We start from the raw sequence: 17,505 nt of genomic DNA on the forward strand, positions 1-17,505 counted from the left end.
TATGTAGAGTAATATAATTGAGTAGATCATTTTATATTACACTCTATACTCACCTTACAGCTCTCTTTTTGAATTTAGAAGTACCTTTCTTATTTCCTTTAATTAAGAGACTATAATATCCTGTCTTACTGCTTTGATTTGCAAAACATTCTTTCTACGTAGGACTTCTTCAGGTAATTGGTTTAATACAGCTTATGTGAGTTTGGCAAGTCTAAATCTCAGAGACTTGATAATGATGGTGGTGATAATGATGATGACATGATGACAATAATGACAATATTAGCACTACCCTTTATTGAATCTTTGTACCTGGCCCCATATGCATGCTTCCTGCATTAGCTCGTGTAATCCTCATAATAAACTGATGAACTATGTACTATTTATCTTTAGTTTACACATGAGGATACTGAGGATAGAGAGGTTAAGTAGCTTGCTGAACATCACACAGCGAGTAAATGGCAACGCCTAGGTTTTATCCTGGGCTAGAACTCTGAGGTCAGTGTTCTCAATGATAATGCTGGTAGACTCCTAAATAATGTGTCCCCCCCGCCTCCCCATTTCAGCGGGATTTGAACCACCACCTAAGAGTACACAAGAAAACACTACATTTTCCTAAGGAGATACTAAAGAGAGAATCCAATTCAGGGGAGACCTAAATGATCCTTCACACATGCTAACACAGATATTGGTCCTCAGGCTAATCACAGATCTAACAGTATGTGGAAATCAGTCTTTATAACTAAAGGTATATTATACTATGTGAAGTGGTAATACATATTCTTACATTAGCATCAAAGTATACCCAGGCATCTTTTGAATTCTTTCCTGAAACATGTATTTTGAAAGTTTCCATGTATAGAAATCCCACTATGTAATAGTTTTATGTGGCTTAAACCATAATTATCATTATTTTTTTGACAATTCTGACTTTGAAATCAAATTACATTTTGGAAGTTCCCCATTCAGGACTTTTCTATGCCCCCACTTGTCTGCTTTATCTCTTCCAGAACCCCCTTTATGTCAGTCTCTGATGCCACCTCTCCACTTAATACGACAAAAATGAAAATCCTGGGTGATACACTGAGTTCTTTGAGAAAATAGTAGTCTCTGGCTGTTTTAAAGTAGCAAGGTGAGGGAATTCCCTGGCGATTCAGGGGTTAGGACTTGGTGCTCTCACTGGCAGGGGAATGGGTTTGATCCCTGGTCAGAGACTAAGATTCTGCAAGCTGTGTGGTATGGCCAAAAAAAAAAAAACAAAAAACAGAAAGTGGCAAGGTGAGAGAGATACAGGAAGGGGACAAATATGCTTCAGGCTAGCAGCCTAAATTCAAGGAACCTGTGTAGAGCTTCTCTGTTTCTTATTTCAGTATTTAATTAATTTCAAGGGATTACATTGTTTATACTTCCTAATTAGGTCTACTGGCCTTCACCTTTGTTCTCTTGTCTCTCATCAAAAATTATTTGTTTCAGGAGCTGTGCAAGATGGAGTTAGACAAGGGCTTTAGAACATTCTATAAATTGGATTCTGTATATTTGTAAATTATGCTGATAGGCACTTCTGTAGCACAATGAGGTCAAGACAGCCTCACTGAAAATGGCCTTTTCATGCTGTGCTCGAGCCAAAGAAAAAGGGAAAGCATCATAAAGGTACTATGGTATGTTTGCAGAAGAATGCTGGTCAATTCAATCCAAGACAGTGGTTACGGACTTCCCTGGTGGTGCAGTGGTTAAGAATCCGCCTGCCAATGCAGCGAACATGGGTTCGAGCCCTGGCCCGGGAAGATCCCACATGCTGTGTAGCAACTAAGCCCGTGCGCCACAACTGCTGAGCCTGCACTCTAGAGCCCGTGCTCTGCAACAAGAGAAGCCACCGCAATGAGAAGCCCGTGGCACACCGCAACCAAGAGAAGCCCTCCCCCGCTCGCCGTGACTAGAGGAAGCCCGTGCGCAGCAACGAAGACCCAACGCAGCCAAAAATAAATAAATTAATTAATTTTTTAAAAAAGTGGTTCTTTGTCAGCCAACCTTAAAGAGACTAAATGAAATAAATTCTCAAAATGTATAGCAATAGGATATTAATTAAAGATATGTTTATGAAAAACATATTGTATGAAAATATACTATGTTGCATGCTATAAAGTGCAAGAGAATTATTAAGATACAGTTCATGATTTTAGAGAGTTTGCAATTTAAAAGAGAGACTAAAATATGCATGCAATTAATTAAATGGAAGAAAACAAAACATAAATGCCACATGTCAGAGGCAAAGTTTAGCCTGAAAGAACATAGCTGGATTGAATTGAGCTACTAAAATTTAATTAATTCATTTAACTGCTATTTATTGAGTACCTACTACGTGCCAGGTCATGAGACATAACCCTTTCTACCAAAAGATACTGATATCTGGAAACTAAATTCTTGACTAATTTTCAGGATATAGGGTAAAAAATGGAAGTAGCTTCAGCTCGAGTTTGAAAATAGTGAATCAAAATCTGGCCCAATGAATTATTCATTGGGGGACTTGGGCAAATAATTTATAATCTTTTAGCTTCATTGTAGAAGTCAGAGGGTCGTCTTTGATTGCCTCTTCTAATTTCATCCTACATAAAGGTAATCAACAAATTAGTTTTAAAATGTTCCTTGAATATTTCCCATCCTCTCTATCTTTTTATCCCCAGTCCAAAGGCTGGCCCTCATGATTTACTTGTGGATTCTGTACCCTAAATTCGTTTTGCTCTCCCCGTATCATTCTTTTTAAATCTATTATGCATGTTGTAACCAAAGCAATCTTTCTAAAACTTTTATCTGTGACCATAACACTCCTCTGCTCAGAACTCTTTAGTCACTTCTCATCACCCAGAAGATGCAAGCCTGTATTTCTTAGCAAGTAAGACCTTTAATGAGCTGAACTCTGCTTACATTTTTAACCTCACACGCCAATCTTCCTCCATATCCACCCTATGTTTCTCTAATCACTAGGCTGTTTTGTGCCTCTGTGCCTTTGCATATGCTTTTTTTTTTTTTTTTTTTTTTTTTTTTTGGCGGTTCGCGGGCCTCTCACTGTTGGGGTCCCTCCCATCGCAGAGCACAGGCTCCGGATGCGCAGGTTCAGCGGCCATGGCTCACGGGCCCAGCCGCTCCGCGGCACGCAGGATCCTCCCAGACCGGGGCATGAACCCGTGTCCCCTGCATCGGCAGGCAGACTCTCAACCACTGCGCCACCAGGGAAGCCCAGCATATGCTAGTTTTTTAATGCCGAAGCCTGCAACGTTATCCCCATCCTCACTCCACCAATGCTATCTGGAAAACTTTAAAATTTTACTCTTCCTTTGACAGTTTGCTCAAACACAATCTCCTTTATGGAGCGTTCCTTGATTATTCGGGCACAGGTCATTTTTTTATCCTTCGGTATGCACACAGCATGTTTTATTTATCTATGTTAGCACCATGCCTTATAATGTCATTATTCGTGTATATGCCAATTGCCTCCAAAAGACTGAACACCTGAGAACAAAGACAAGGCCCTTCACCTTTGAATCGTCACTCCTAACGTAATGTCTGCCATGGAGAGCCTGTGCAATAAATATTTATTTTAGTAATGAAGTCAGGTTTGGGGATAAATGGAAAGAACGAAGAAATGCTTTGTGGAGGAGATGGTATTTAAGGTAGGCCTTGAAAAAATTCTGAAATATTTCCTGAATTTTAAAAATGTAATTTGGGGATGTCCAGTGTTTTGATATACATATATACATAAATGTATATACCTTCATGATATTCCCTTTACTGCTTAAGTATTTTGCCAGCAAAGCTTTGTCTTTTCCATTCAAGGCCCTAGATGCAGTGCTCTGAGTATGGTGAAGGCTTAATAAGTAGGTTAATAGTCTGATTTAAAGAAGCATCTTCCTCAGTTCTCTTAGAGTAAGGTACTGTTCTGATTCTCCAGTGCTATGTGTGGTGTCAAAAATGCCTGACTTTTTAGCTGAGTCATAGATGGCTGTGTACCATACCTAATAGCAAATAAAAATGTTGATATTCACTCTATATATTTAATTTCTCCTGAACATATTAACAAAATATATACGTGAGTGTGCCTTTGATCCACAACGGAAAATATGTGAGAACCCTGGGCACCTCACTGCTATTCAATTTAGCTCTCCCTGGGCAGATCACCTGAGTCTGATTGTAAAAGTATTAACTTGGGCATCTTTTCAATCCAAATCATGTCTATTTCAGGTTATCAGTGACGGTTATGCTCTTACGTATTCTGGCAGAATAATAATCTGAATTATTAAATAGAATTAACAGTACTTTTGGGGATATTCCATTCTTAACTAGTGCATGTTTCTACTTAAGTAGTTCATTTAAAATACAGATGAAAAAACACTGGGACTTCCCTGGTGGCGCAGTGGTTAAGAATCCACCTGCCAATGCAGGGGACATGGGTTTGAGCCCTGGGCCGGGAAGATCCCACATGCCGCGGAGCAGCTAAGCCCATGCGCCACAACTACTGAGCCTGCGCTCTAGGGTGCGTGCTCCGAAACCTACAACGAAGAGTAGCCCCGGCTCGCCACAACTAGAGAAAGCCTGCGCACAGCGATGAAGACCCAATGCAGCCAAGATAAATAAATAAATTTATCAAAAAAAAAAAAGAAGAAAAAACACTGAAACACTGACACCAATAAAAATATTATGAAAAACAGAAATCCAGAAAGTGGCGAAAGAAAAGGAAATCTACTCTGTTGCAGTCTGCTTTAGGATAACTGCTCCCTTCATTCTAACTTTCATGTCTACTAATATAAATCTTTATTTTGATAGCACATCATGGTTAGGAGACAGGGAACTCGTCATTGGAGGCCTCAATGATTTTGTTGTTGTTGTTGTTCGTTTTTCCACAAGAAAGAGCTTGTGAAGGAACCTCTGCTGTCTGGAGATCTTCCCTCGGAAACTGCTGCATAATAAAAGTTACTGGCTAAATTTGAGGAGCTCAGGAAGCATCTATAGGAAACATCGCTAAGTGCACTAGCGTAGTATTTGAGATGTAGCTATAGATATATAGCCATAGTTATGTGTGGGTTGTAATCCACATAATTATACGAGGATTAGGAAGGCAAACGGAGGGAGGGCTGGCTCGCTTCCATCTCTTCTTCCTGTCAAAAGCTAAAGGTTTGCCCCAGCCTCTGGGCGTCTGCACCTTGGGAGTTTGCAGCCGAATTCTCAGCCCGTCGACCTGCTCCAAGCCGAGCCAGACCACCTGAAGGAAGGCAACTTCATGCTCGTGGCAGACCCTCAGACTCAAGCAGTTTCTCACAACTCTCCCCATCTCGGACCCTGCGCTAGCGGGGGCGGCGCAGGAGGTGCGAGGAGAGGCTCAGAAGGGGCGGTGGGGACGACCCCCTTTCGAAGTGCCTTTGTAGCTGCCAAGGAGTAGCCAACAAGCGCCAGATTTGTGTGCACTTTGAAAGAAGCACCCTCACCATTGGCTTTCGGAGCGGCGCTGTCGCTAGGGAGCAGCGGGCAGGGCGAGCAGAGACTGGGGAGAAAGCCCGGGCGGGTGTTCCCGTAACCTGGGAGAGCCGGCACCCACCGTCGGCGCGGACACGCACGCACAGGCACGCTCCCCGCGAGTTCGAGCCCCGCGGCCCTGGGCCGCCCGAGGGCGCCCCCCTGCGCCGTTCTAGGCAGAGCCGCGCCTCCCGGCTCGCCTCCCGCCCCCTGATTCCCGCCGCTGCAGCCCAGAGGGAAGGGAACCTGGAACGTCTGCTGCAGGTGCCCCCGCGCGGGCGCGGCGGAGAGCCGTGGGGCTGGGGGAGGAAGAGAGCGCGATGAATGAGTGCTCCCTTCGCCTCAGAGTTGTCTGAGTTGGCGGCGCCGCGCCCCGGCTTCCGGCTCTCGGCGCCCCACGCGCTCGCGGCTCCAGCGGCTGCAGCCCACGTCCGCGCCGGGAACCGAGCTCCGCGCCGCGCCGCGCCGCGCCGGGGGAGCCGGGGCTCCCGAGCTCCTGTCCCGGCCCCGGTGCAGGGGAAAGCGGGGGAGTCCCCGGGCAGAGGCGCACGGCCGCGCGGCCTCCCGCCCTCTCCGCGGCCCGTCGGTCTCTCCATGGCCTCTCAGCAGCAATCCCGGATCCAGGCTTACCTGGAGAAGAACAAGATCGGTCCCCTGTTTGAGGTAAGGCGCTGCAGGTGCGGGCGGCCCCGTTTGTCTTTGGGGGGTTCAGGACGCCCCGGAGGGAAGGAGGGAGACAGAAGAGATGCGCGGGAGGGGCGCCCCTGTGGCCCCAGTTCTCGCTCTCTGTCCGGGCCAGGTGTCCTGGAACGCGGCCGCGCGGGCGCTTCTTCTGTTACTTGGGCGCGGGCAGGTAAGCTCTGGAGGGACAAGCCTTATCCTGGCATGGCAAGTTTGAGGTGTCTGACTGTCTTGCACCTTGCAACCACATGCACGGGGCCCGGACAGGCTGAGACAGACGGATGCACACACTCAGCCTTACACACGCTCACTTTCTTCCTGGAATTCACACTGTCTTGCGCGTTCCTCCCCCAACGTAGGCAGTAGTAGAACCCGTAAAAGGTGGAGGATGTGCTTAGCAATGGGATGGAATAAGGTTACCTGGGAGAAAACTGAACTGGTAGGAAGTAGGCTTCGGTAGGTGCGGGCGTGTGGAATGAAATTGCCAAGCTGAGGCGCCGACATTGGTCTCGGGATGAAAGGAGAATACTTTGCCTTGCGGCCCCCCTACCTGTGTTAGGGGGAGAGAGGGGGCAGAGAAAGGTTCGGGAAAAGCACACGCGTATTTATGGGAAGGAGACAGCTCTGAGCTGTTTTCTCTCGCCATCGAAGAATTGATGACAGAAATACAGCAGGAGAATGGAAAACGGGAGAACAGGAGAAAATGAGAACGGGGGACTGAAACCAGGCACCGGCAAAGCGTCCCTCCGGTTGCCAGGGCGCTGGGCAGCTGCAGAGGCCAGCGGGGAGGGACGCCCACGGTCCCCTCCTTTCCTGTCCAACCGTCCAGCTGGGCACGGACCCGCTGCGAGAGGACGTGGGAGGGTCGAGATCCCCGCCCCCCCCCCAAAAAAAAAAATCCGTTGTGGTCATACTTGGGGGTTTACATGACCGCGGTGTCTTAAGGCTGAAACGAGGCAGGAGGAAAGAGATAGCAGAGGCTGGAACACCTTCTCCAGCACTGAAGAGAGGAGAATGATAACTGCAGAGAAAATAAGACTGCGAATTAATGTCCCAGCACAGAAAGGGAGCGGACAAGGGTGTGAGCATAACGGGTTTCACATAACCAAGATTTGCAAAATCTCTTGTTTTTCTCACCAACTTTTAAGTTAACCATGTACTGTCTTGGGAGATATGACCATTACTTCAACTGAGAATCACTTTTGTATAGTCATAAGGTCCTACAATATATGTTTTGATCCTTGTTTTTGCGAAAAGTGTTAGCAAAGGAAGTGCATATACAAAAGCAGAGTAGAGTTGCTGGAGCTACTAGAATTCCTTTCTTTGCCTTTAGTATAAAGATTAGAGACTATGCACTGTATTTAAAGGAGAAATATAATAACCCTCTGTGGCACAGTGTGTTAATTGTATCAAAAGAAACATAAAATAAATACATTTAGAGGGTTTCTTCTCTAGAATATAAGTACATTTTCCTAGGGGGAATAAATGAATTGTTTTCAATAGATGCTATTCTCATTTGCTGACTTTTATAATTCCCAAGATTCTCTCCAAGTGACAGTAATAGAGTTTGGAATGTATGTAAACTTTCTATATACATAATTAGGAAATAAATCCAACTTGGTTTTAAATGCTCACTTTTTCAAATGCTCACTAGCCAGTTCCACTGCTGAATCTTAAGGGATGGCAGAATTGTTTCATAACATCATTAGACCTCCTCACTAAAAAACAAACAAGGACAAAAGTATATGCTTTGTATTTTATTCATTCTTTTGGGTAACATATTACATACATCCCCATTAGCTTGGATTGCAGTGATGAGTAGTTAATTTTTAAGGGTTGATGGACACTTTAAATAATTAAAGGGAGAAAATGGATAAGTTCTCTTCTACTGAAATCAAGTCCTTATGCAACAGTTTTGATCATGAGAGAGCTTCGTTTCGAGAGTAGAATTACATGTACTTTACAAAACTGGAACGTCTCCTCATACTTGAAAACCATGTAACTCATGTAAACTCATGTAAAATGGGCATATTGATCTATCATTCTCCTCAAAGCTCCCAGGCCTTTGGTTAATAGTTCTCATAAAAATTGCTTCAAGAGATCAGAAGAGGAGCCTAGGAACCTGAATTTAGTAAGAAGTAGCACAAATGATGGTCACATATTTAATTCCTGGGCCACATTGTAAGAAACAGTGACATAAGCTAAAATCTCCATTTACCAATTACAGATTGAAATAGGTGGTACCAAGTTTTATTATCTGTGCTTTGTGGTGATTTTTTTTCATGCTGAGGCACTGGCATTAGTGACGTACTTTAGTTTTACTTTAGTAAAACTAAAGCTTTACTTTAGTTTTGAAAATATATAAGACCTGACAATATGTTCCCTTTACAGATTTTGTTAGCTACGTCTGTTTTAAGAAAACTCACTGAAGCGAGGCACTTTAAAGAGAGCACATGAATGTTATTTAAAACAGTAGCAAAGGGCTTCCCTAGTGGCGCAGTGGTTGAGAGTCCGCCTGCCGATGCAGGGGACACGGGTTTGTGCCCCGGCCTCAAACAGTAGCAAAGGGCTTCCCTAGTGGCGCAGTGGTTGAGAGTCCGCCTGCCGATGCAGGGGACACGGGTTTGTGCCCCGGCCTCAAACAGTAGCAAAGGTAACATATACTGGTACTGAGAATACTTACATCTCATTTTTTTTTAAACCTGTACAGTTTACTTAGTTTAGTTTATTTCTTACTTAGTTTACTTATTTCTAACATTTTATCGTTTGAGAAGCTTATCAAAGTGCTGCACACAATATGGTGTTTCAAAAACTACTTTAGAGTGAAATTAATCTTGTTTCCAGGTGATTTAGAAGTATACATTTATACTACCTTTAACTATGTTTGAAGATATTTTGAGGCATTACAAAACCATGCCTAGAAATCGTTGCATTAGAGTCTTGGGTAATGATATTTTAATTAAATAGTATGAAGCTATAAGGTGAAAATGGTAATAATGACTTAGATTCCACAAACTCTTTGAAATGTTTGTAAGATATAATACTTTTAGTGCTCTCATTGGCTTGCTCAGGACAGGCAAGTAGTCAGCAGTCTGGCATCAATCTATAAGGAATGCTTGATGTTGCTACAATAAGTTAGAACTCTAATCTTAATATAGATTTCACACATAGCTCCTCACTTAACTGGCAAGATGTGAAATGGTTTGGCTCCCACCAGAGTAGAATATTTTTGCAACATACGTAGGTAAGATGCATGGGGCAAACATAAGACTGATCTCAAAGCCTAGGGCTAGGCACCTAACAGTCAAACAACTTGGTGATCAGAAATTCTGTTGCTTATTAGGATCAAGCCATCTATTTTGTTTATATTGTAAGCAGTTTAACTTGATTCCCAAGAGGTTATATGATGTGAAACGTTGCAATAAATTCATTATTTTTAATACAAAGAAGTATACAATTTTCAATTTCTCTCATCTTGTTAAATAGGATAATTATTTGAAAATTATGGGTTGGAATGGTGCTCAGGGCAGCCATATGTCTTGGTTCCGGCCTAGTCACACTCACAAGAGTGGGAAATCCTGCACCATATGATATCACTTATATGTGGAATCTAAAAATTGATACAAATGAACTTCTTTACAAAACAGAAACAGACCCACAGACATAGAAAACAAATTTATGGTTATCAAAGGGGAAAGGGGGAGAGGGAGGGATAAGTTAGGAGTTTGGGATTAACAGATACACACCACTATATATAAAATAGATAAACAACAGGTTATACCACAGGGAACTATACTTAATATCTTATAATAACCCATAATGGAAAAGAATCTGAAAAAGATTATATCTTGATAAATATATACGAATCACTTTGCTGTATACCTGAAACTAATACAACATTATAAATCAACTATACTACAATTTTTAAAAAGCAGAATAATGCGGTCTTCATACAATCTCCATAGAATTTTTAAATCTCTGTCTATTGAAGATGTGGCAAACTAAGTTCACTGCATTTTCCCAAATGTGGTCTGACCCACTCCAAGCAGAATGGAATCACTTTACAACCTTCTGTGTTTAGTTCAAAGTACCTCTACTCACATAGTCTAAATTTGTGTTAACTGATTTGGCATATATGTTATGAGGTGGACTCATCAAATGCATGGTGTCAACCGTAGCAACCAGATTTTGTGTTCTAAATGATATTCCCCATTAAGTGGTACCAGGTATCCTTGGAGAAATGGTTAATTCAAGGCTTGGCACTGGGAAATACAAGATGAACCTGGAACATCTTATTACGCTAAAAAGTAAGGAAGTGGTCAAAGAATGATAGGAACATGTCCAAAGGACATAGAAACCAGCTTGAAGAGGCTCCTATTAACTAAATCTGGGACAATTTAAGAAGCAAAATAAAGAATGATAGTAACATTATCTTACTGTATAAAATAGGAATATTTTATTCCACACATTCATGGGATACATGAGTGTGTTCAGTTTATAGGGAGAGGAGAAAGCTTTACCTTATCATAAGTACAATGCCAATTAATAAAACTGGAAGAGATGATGGAATTAGAAAATCACTACTTGGCAACCATCTTAGCAATAATTCGGGCAAGAAACATTAATCAATGCTAAAACTAATGGGTGAAAGTTGGATGAGGAATGAGATGTTACATAATCTCTAGTATCTTTCCACAAAATAGATGTTAATTATAAAGGGAAAAAGAGTAACTGTAGTGAAGAAACCTGGCAGACGCTACTTTACTCAAATGTTGTGCCCCCTGTTAGGATGCATTTAAAACAACATGGCATCGCTTCTGTAATATTCCTGCCCATCATGCATGACTTGAATAATGGGAAAATATCTGATAAGCTTGATGGGGAAATTCTGCTTATCTGGAGTCTTAAAAAATGTTAAGATCATGAAGGTCAAGGGAGGTCTCAGACTGAAGAGACGTGACAAGTAAGTGCAAAATATGTTTCTAGAGTTGATACTTTTGCTATGAAGGACATTTTTGGGAAGGTTGGCGAAACTTGAATGGGGTCTCTAGGTGAAGGGTATATGGAGTTCTTTGTGTTGTTCACATACTTTTTCTGTAAGTTTAAAATTATTTCAAAATTTAAAAAAATATTAAAAAATAGGAAAGGACGTCTAGGAAATGAGCATTTACAAAATAATTCATCCATTGGGTTTCTTTAAACATTAAATTATGTGAGTGTAGCTAAGAATTGTTATCAATGATTTATACATGGCAACCAACGAATGATAAACTAAAATTCTGAGTAAAGAAAATTTACAATTCTGGTTAATAAAGCATATGCATTTTCCTCTACTCCCTCTCAAAATTTTATTGAGATATCAGCAAAAATATTAAAAAAATAAATGCATAAGAGTGCTGGAACACAAGAAAGGGTGCTGAGGCAGAGATATTGTTTCTGTTTGTTTATGAGTGGTGGCATCTCCTTTGCACCTACATATGATCAAGTGTCATAGAGTCAATGATATGTAGTGAAAATGTTTGCAGTTTCCTGGAAGGTACCTAAAATACATGGACTCAGCTGGGGCATCTTCTCGTATGCCTGTCCTCCTTCCTGCTGTCTGGAATGCCTCTTTGTAATACCTCCCTCCTACGCTTCTTTACTTCCACATCCCCAGGCAACCACTGATCTCCTTTTTTGTCACTAAGGTTGTTTTTCCATTTCTAGAGTTTTGTATAAATAGAATCATACTCTATGCTCCTTTTTGGGGGGGAAGGTGTATATCATTTTGTACCTGACATCATTATTTTGCAATTCGCCCATGTTGCATCCCGTATCAGTAGTTTACTTCTTTTTATTGCTGAATTAGTATTTTGTATGGATTTATACTTTTGTTTCTCTTGGGGACCTGGAATAGTTTGGATGGATCATACAGTAGGTGTATGTTTAACTTTTTAAGACATGAGCCACTAGTTTTGAAGCTTGTACAATTTTACGTTCCTACCAACTGTGTGTGAGAGTCTCAGTTGTTCACTATTCTCACCCAAACTTGATATCATCTGCCTTTTTAATAATAGCCGTTCTAACTGGTTGGTGTGGTATCTCATTGTGGTTTTAATTTGATTTTACATTGTTGCCTCACTCTTACTCCCGATCTGAGGCCAACGTCAGTGGAGACCATGTGGGGAGCCTGGCCTCCTCCCACCCCTGACAGTAATAAGGCATTCCTCTCCCTCCCCACTGGGGTTGTGTCAGAAGAGGCCTAGAGAGACTCAGGACTTGTGGTCCAGTGGTAACAAGGCCACCCCTGCCATGAAATCCATGCCAAGACACATCGAAATTAAATTTCTGGGGAGGAAAGACAAGAAAAATCTTGAAAGCAGCCAGAGAAATGCAACATTATGCCTATAGAGGAAAAAGCAATTAGAATGACACCAGATTTCTCATCAGCCCATGGAGGTCCAAGGGAAGTGGCACAATATTTTTCAAGTGCTGAAAAAAAAGAACCTAAGATTCCATTAGAGAAAATATCCTTCACAAATGAAAGGGGAATCAAGAGAATTTGTCACCAGCAGGACCTTCCCTAAAAGTATGGCTAAAGGAAGTTCTCTGAACAGAAAGGAAATGACGAAAGAAGAAGGAAGTTTAGAACATCAGGAAGGAAGAAAGAACATGGAGAGAGCAAAAATATGAGTAAATATAATACGTTTTCCTTCTCCTCTTGAATTTTCTAAATTATGTCATGACTGAAGCACAATTATAACAATGTCAGATGAGGTTCTAAAAGTAGGTAGAGGAAATACTTAAGAAAATTGTATTATAATCAAGGAAGGGTTAAGAGGTGCAAAGAAGGTAAGGTTTCTATCACTTGAACTGGTAAAATGACAATACCTGTTGACTAATTGTATATGTATAATGTAATACCTGGAGCAAGCACTAAAAAAACTGTACAAAAAGATGCCCTCAAAAACGGTAGATAAATGAAAATGGAATTTAAAACAATGTTCAAGTAACCTCCAGGAATAGGGAAAAAAAAAAAAAAAAGCAGAGAGAACAAACAAAAAAATAAATAACATGGCAGACTTTAGCTCTAATATGTCACTAATTCAATTAAATGCAATGGTCTAAGTATACCAGTTAAAAGAGATTGTCAGATGGATTAAAAAACATGACCCAACTAAGAAACTCACTTCAAATACAAAGATATAGGCAGGGTAAAAGTAAAAGAATGGAAAAAATATTATGCAAACATCAAAAGAAAGCAGGAGTGGCTATGTAAACGTCAGATAAAGTAGACTTTAGAGGATAGAAAATTATCAGAGACAGGAATTGTCATTTTGTAATAATAGAAGGGTCAACCCCCCAAGAAAAAGAGCAATCCTGAGTGTGTGTGCACTGAGCAGCAGAGCTGCAGAATGTGTGAAGCAGAAACTGATAGAACTAAGAAGAGAAATAGACAAATCTGTAATTATAGTTCAAGACTTCAAAACCCCTCTCTTGACAATTGAGAGAACAACTAGGCAGAAATTCAGAACACCATAGAAGAACTCAACAGCACATCAGACAACAGGGTCTAGTTGACATTTGTAGACTGCTCCATGCAACAGTATCAGAATGCACATTCTTTTCAAGTGGCATGAAATGCATACAGAGATAGACCATTCCCTGAACCACGAAACAATCCTCAATTGAAAACATACAAGGTGTTTTCTCCATCACAGTGGGATGAAACTAGAAATCAGTAATAGAAGGAACACAGGAAATTCCCAAAACACTGGGAAACTGTGCAACACACGTCTACATAATCTACTTGTCAAAGAAGAAATCACAAGGAAATAAAAACCCATCTAACAATGAAAAGGAAGGTATGTCAAAATTTATGAGACACAGCTCAAGCAGTGCGGAGAGGGAATTTTACAGCACTAAAATGCATAGGATAAAAAAGGGGACTGCGGGCTTCCCTGGTGGCGCAGTAGTTGAGAGTCCGCCTGCCGATGCAGGGGACACGGGTTCGTGCCCCGGTCCGGGAAGATCCCACGTGCCGCGGAGCGGCTGGGCCCGTGAGCCATGGCCGCTGAGCCTGCGCGTCCGGAGCCTGCGCTCCGCAACGGGAGAGGCCACAACAGTGAGAGGCCCGCGTACTGCAAAAAAAAAAAAAACAAAAACAAAAAGGGGACTGGGACTTCCCTGGTGATCCAGTAGTTAAGTTTCCGTGTTTCCAATGCAGGAGCCACAGGTTTGATCCCTGGTCGGGGAAATAAGATGCCACGTGCCATGCAGTCAAAAAAAAAAAAAAAAACTTAATAAAGTGGACTGATGTGTGTGACTGGTCTGAATAGGGCCTCTGCTTTCTATGCCATTTTTCTTTACTATGTTTAGTAAAGAAAATAGTAATTCTATTTACAGAAATAATGCTTTCTGTACTATTTTTCCCAGTAGTACAGGACAGTCTATCCAGAGGGAGAGAGGACCGTTCCACAGTGAAGGATGTGTGTGCATCAGTAATCTGCAGACAATAGGTATCCGTTCATATATTATGTCATGTCTTGTATCTAGAAGTAGATATTAAATTTTTATTTATTGATTTATTTTGGCTGCATTGGGTCTTCTCTGCTGCGCATGTTTCTCTAGTTGCGGTGAGGTGGGGGCTACTCTTTGTTGCAGTGGGCGGGCTTCTCAGTGTGGTGGCTTCTCTTACTGTAGAGCACGGGCTCTAGGCCCACAGGATTTCTAGGCCCACAGGCTTTCTAGGCCCACAGGCTTCAGTAGTTGTGGCTCGCGGGCTCTAGAGCACAGGCTCAGTAGTTGTGACGCACGGGCTTAGTTGCACCGAGGCATGTGGGATCCTCCCGGACCAGGGCTTGAACCTGTGTCCCCTGCATTGGCAGGCGGATTCTTAACCACTGCACCACCAGGGAAGTCCCCAGCATTACTTTAGCTGTCAATCCCAAACCCAGTCCATTCCTGGTGGCAAGAATCAGACTGTCTATTATTTATTTATTTATGGCTACGTTGGGTCTTCGTTGCTGCACGCGGCTTTCTCTAGTTGCAGGGAGCCGGGGCTACTCTTTGTTGCGGTGCGCCAGCTTCCATTGTGGTGGCTTCTCTTGTTGCGGAGCACGGGCTCTAGGTGTGTGGGCTTCCGGGCTTCCGTAGTTGTGGCTTGCGGATTCTAGAGCGCAGACTCACAGTAGTTGTGGTGCACTGGCTTATTTGCTCCGCGGCACATGGGATCTTCCCGGACCAGGGCTCGAACTGTGTCCCCCGCATTGGCAGGCGGGACCACTGTGCCACCAGGGAAGTCCCTGACCATTTTTTGATTGGATTGTTTGTTTTTTAAATATTGAGCTGCATAAGCTGTTTATATATTTTGGAGACTAATCCTTTGTCCGTTGATTCATTTGCAAATATTTTCTCCCAGTCTGAGGGTTGTCTTTTCATCTTGTTTATAGTTTCCTTTGCTGTGCAAAAGCTTTTAAGTTTCATTAGGTCCCATTTGTTTATTTTTGTTTCTGTTTCCATTACTCTAGGAGGTGGATCAAAAAAGATCTTGCTGTGATTCATATCAAAGAGTGTTCTTCCTATGTTTTCCTCTAAGAGTTTTGTAGTGTCCAGTCTTACATTTAGGTCTCTAATCCATTTTGAGTTTATTTTTTGTGAATGACGTTAGGGATTGTTCTAATTTCATTCCTTTACATGTAGCTGTCCAGTTTTCCCAGCACCACTTATTGAAGAGGCTGTCTTTTCTCCATTGTATATTCTTGCCTCCTTTATCAAAAATAAGGTAATCATATGTGCATGGGTTTAGCTCTGGGCTTTCTATCCTGTTCCATTGATCTATATTTCTGTTTTTGTGCCAGTACCATGCTGTCTTGATTACTGTAGCTTTGTAGTAAAGTCTGAAATCTGGGAGCCTGATTCCTCCAGCTCCGTTTTTCTTTCTCAAGATTGCTTTGGCTATTCGGGGTCTTTTGTGTTTCCATACAAACGGTGAAGTTTTTTGTTCTAGTTCTGTGAAAAATGCCAGTGGTAGTTTGATAGGGATTGCACTGAATCTGTAGAATGCTTTAGGTAGTATAGTCATTTTCACAATGTTGATTCTTCTAATCCAAGAACATGGTATATCTCTCCATCTGTTTGTATCATCTTTAATTTCTTTCATCAGTGTCTTATAGTTTTCTGCATACAGGTCTTTTGTCTCCTTAAGTAGGCTTATTCCTAGGTATTTTATTCTTTTTGTTGCAGTGGTAAATGGGAGTGTTTCCTTAATTTCTCTTTCAGATTTTTCATCATTAGTGTGTAGGAATGCAAGAGATTTCTGCGCATTAATTTTGTATCCTGCAACTTTACCAGATTCGCTGATTAGTAGTTTTCTGGTGGCATCTTTAGGATTCTCTATGTACAGTATCATGTCATCTGCAAACAGTGACAGTTTCACTTCTTCTTTTCCAATCTGTATTCCTTTTATTTCTTTTTCTTCTCTGATTGCCACGGCTAGGACTTCCAAAACTATGTTGAATAATAGTGGCGAGAGTGGACATCCTTGTCTTGTTCCTGATCTTAGAGGAAATGCTTTCAGTTTTTCACCATTGAGAATGATGTTTGCTGTGGGTTTGTCCTATATGGCCTTTATTATGTTGAGGTAGGTTCCCTCTATGCCCAGTTTCTGGAGAGTTTTCATCATAATTGGGTGTTGAGTTTTGTCAAAAGCTTCTTCTGTATCTAATCAGATGATCATATGGTTTTTATTCTTCAATTTCTTAATATGGTGTATCACATTGATTGGTTTGAGTATATTGAAGAATCCTTGCATTCCTGGGATAAGTCCCACTTGATCACGGTGTATGATCCTTTTAATGTGTTGTTGGATTCTGTTTGCTAGCATTTTGTTGAGGATTTTTGCATCTATATTCATCAGTGATAATGGTTTGTAACTTTCTTTTTTTGTGACATCTTTGTCTGGTTTTGGTATCAGGGTGGTAGTGGCCTTGTAGAATGAGATTGGGAGTGTTCCTTCCTCTGCAGTTTGTTGGAAGAGTTTGAGAAGGATGGGTGTTAGCTCTTCTCTAAATGTTTGATAGAATTCACCTGTGAAACCATCCGGTCCTGGACTTTTGTTTGTTGGAAGATTATTTTTTTTTTTGTGGTACGCGGGCCTCTCACTGTTGTGGCCTCTCCCATTGCGGAGCACAGGCTCCGGACGCGCAGGCTCAGCAGCCATGGCTCACGGGCCCGGCCACTCCATGGCACATGGGATCTTCCCGGTCCGGGGCACGAACCTGTGTCCCCTGCATTGGCAGGCGGACTCTCAACCACTGTGCCACCAGGGAAGCCCTGTTGGAA

General features: G+C 42.0%; 1 protein-coding gene across 1 annotated transcript in view; it reads left to right on the top strand.

The window, feature by feature from the left end:
* The first annotated feature begins 5,826 nt into the window (after positions 1–5,826).
* Positions 5,827–17,505, top strand: part of CUNH8orf34 (chromosome unknown C8orf34 homolog) — a 110,656-nt gene continuing 98,977 nt past the window's right edge. The window contains exon 1 of the mRNA XM_007448493.1: positions 5,827–6,165. Coding sequence (XP_007448555.1) covers positions 5,827–6,165 — 339 coding nt within the window. The remainder of the gene's footprint in view (positions 6,166–17,505) is intronic.

This window comes from Lipotes vexillifer, unplaced genomic scaffold, assembly GCF_000442215.2.
Source record: "Lipotes vexillifer unplaced genomic scaffold, Lipotes_vexillifer_v1.1 scaffold815, whole genome shotgun sequence".
In the NCBI taxonomy this organism is placed as follows: domain Eukaryota; kingdom Metazoa; phylum Chordata; class Mammalia; order Artiodactyla; family Lipotidae; genus Lipotes; species Lipotes vexillifer.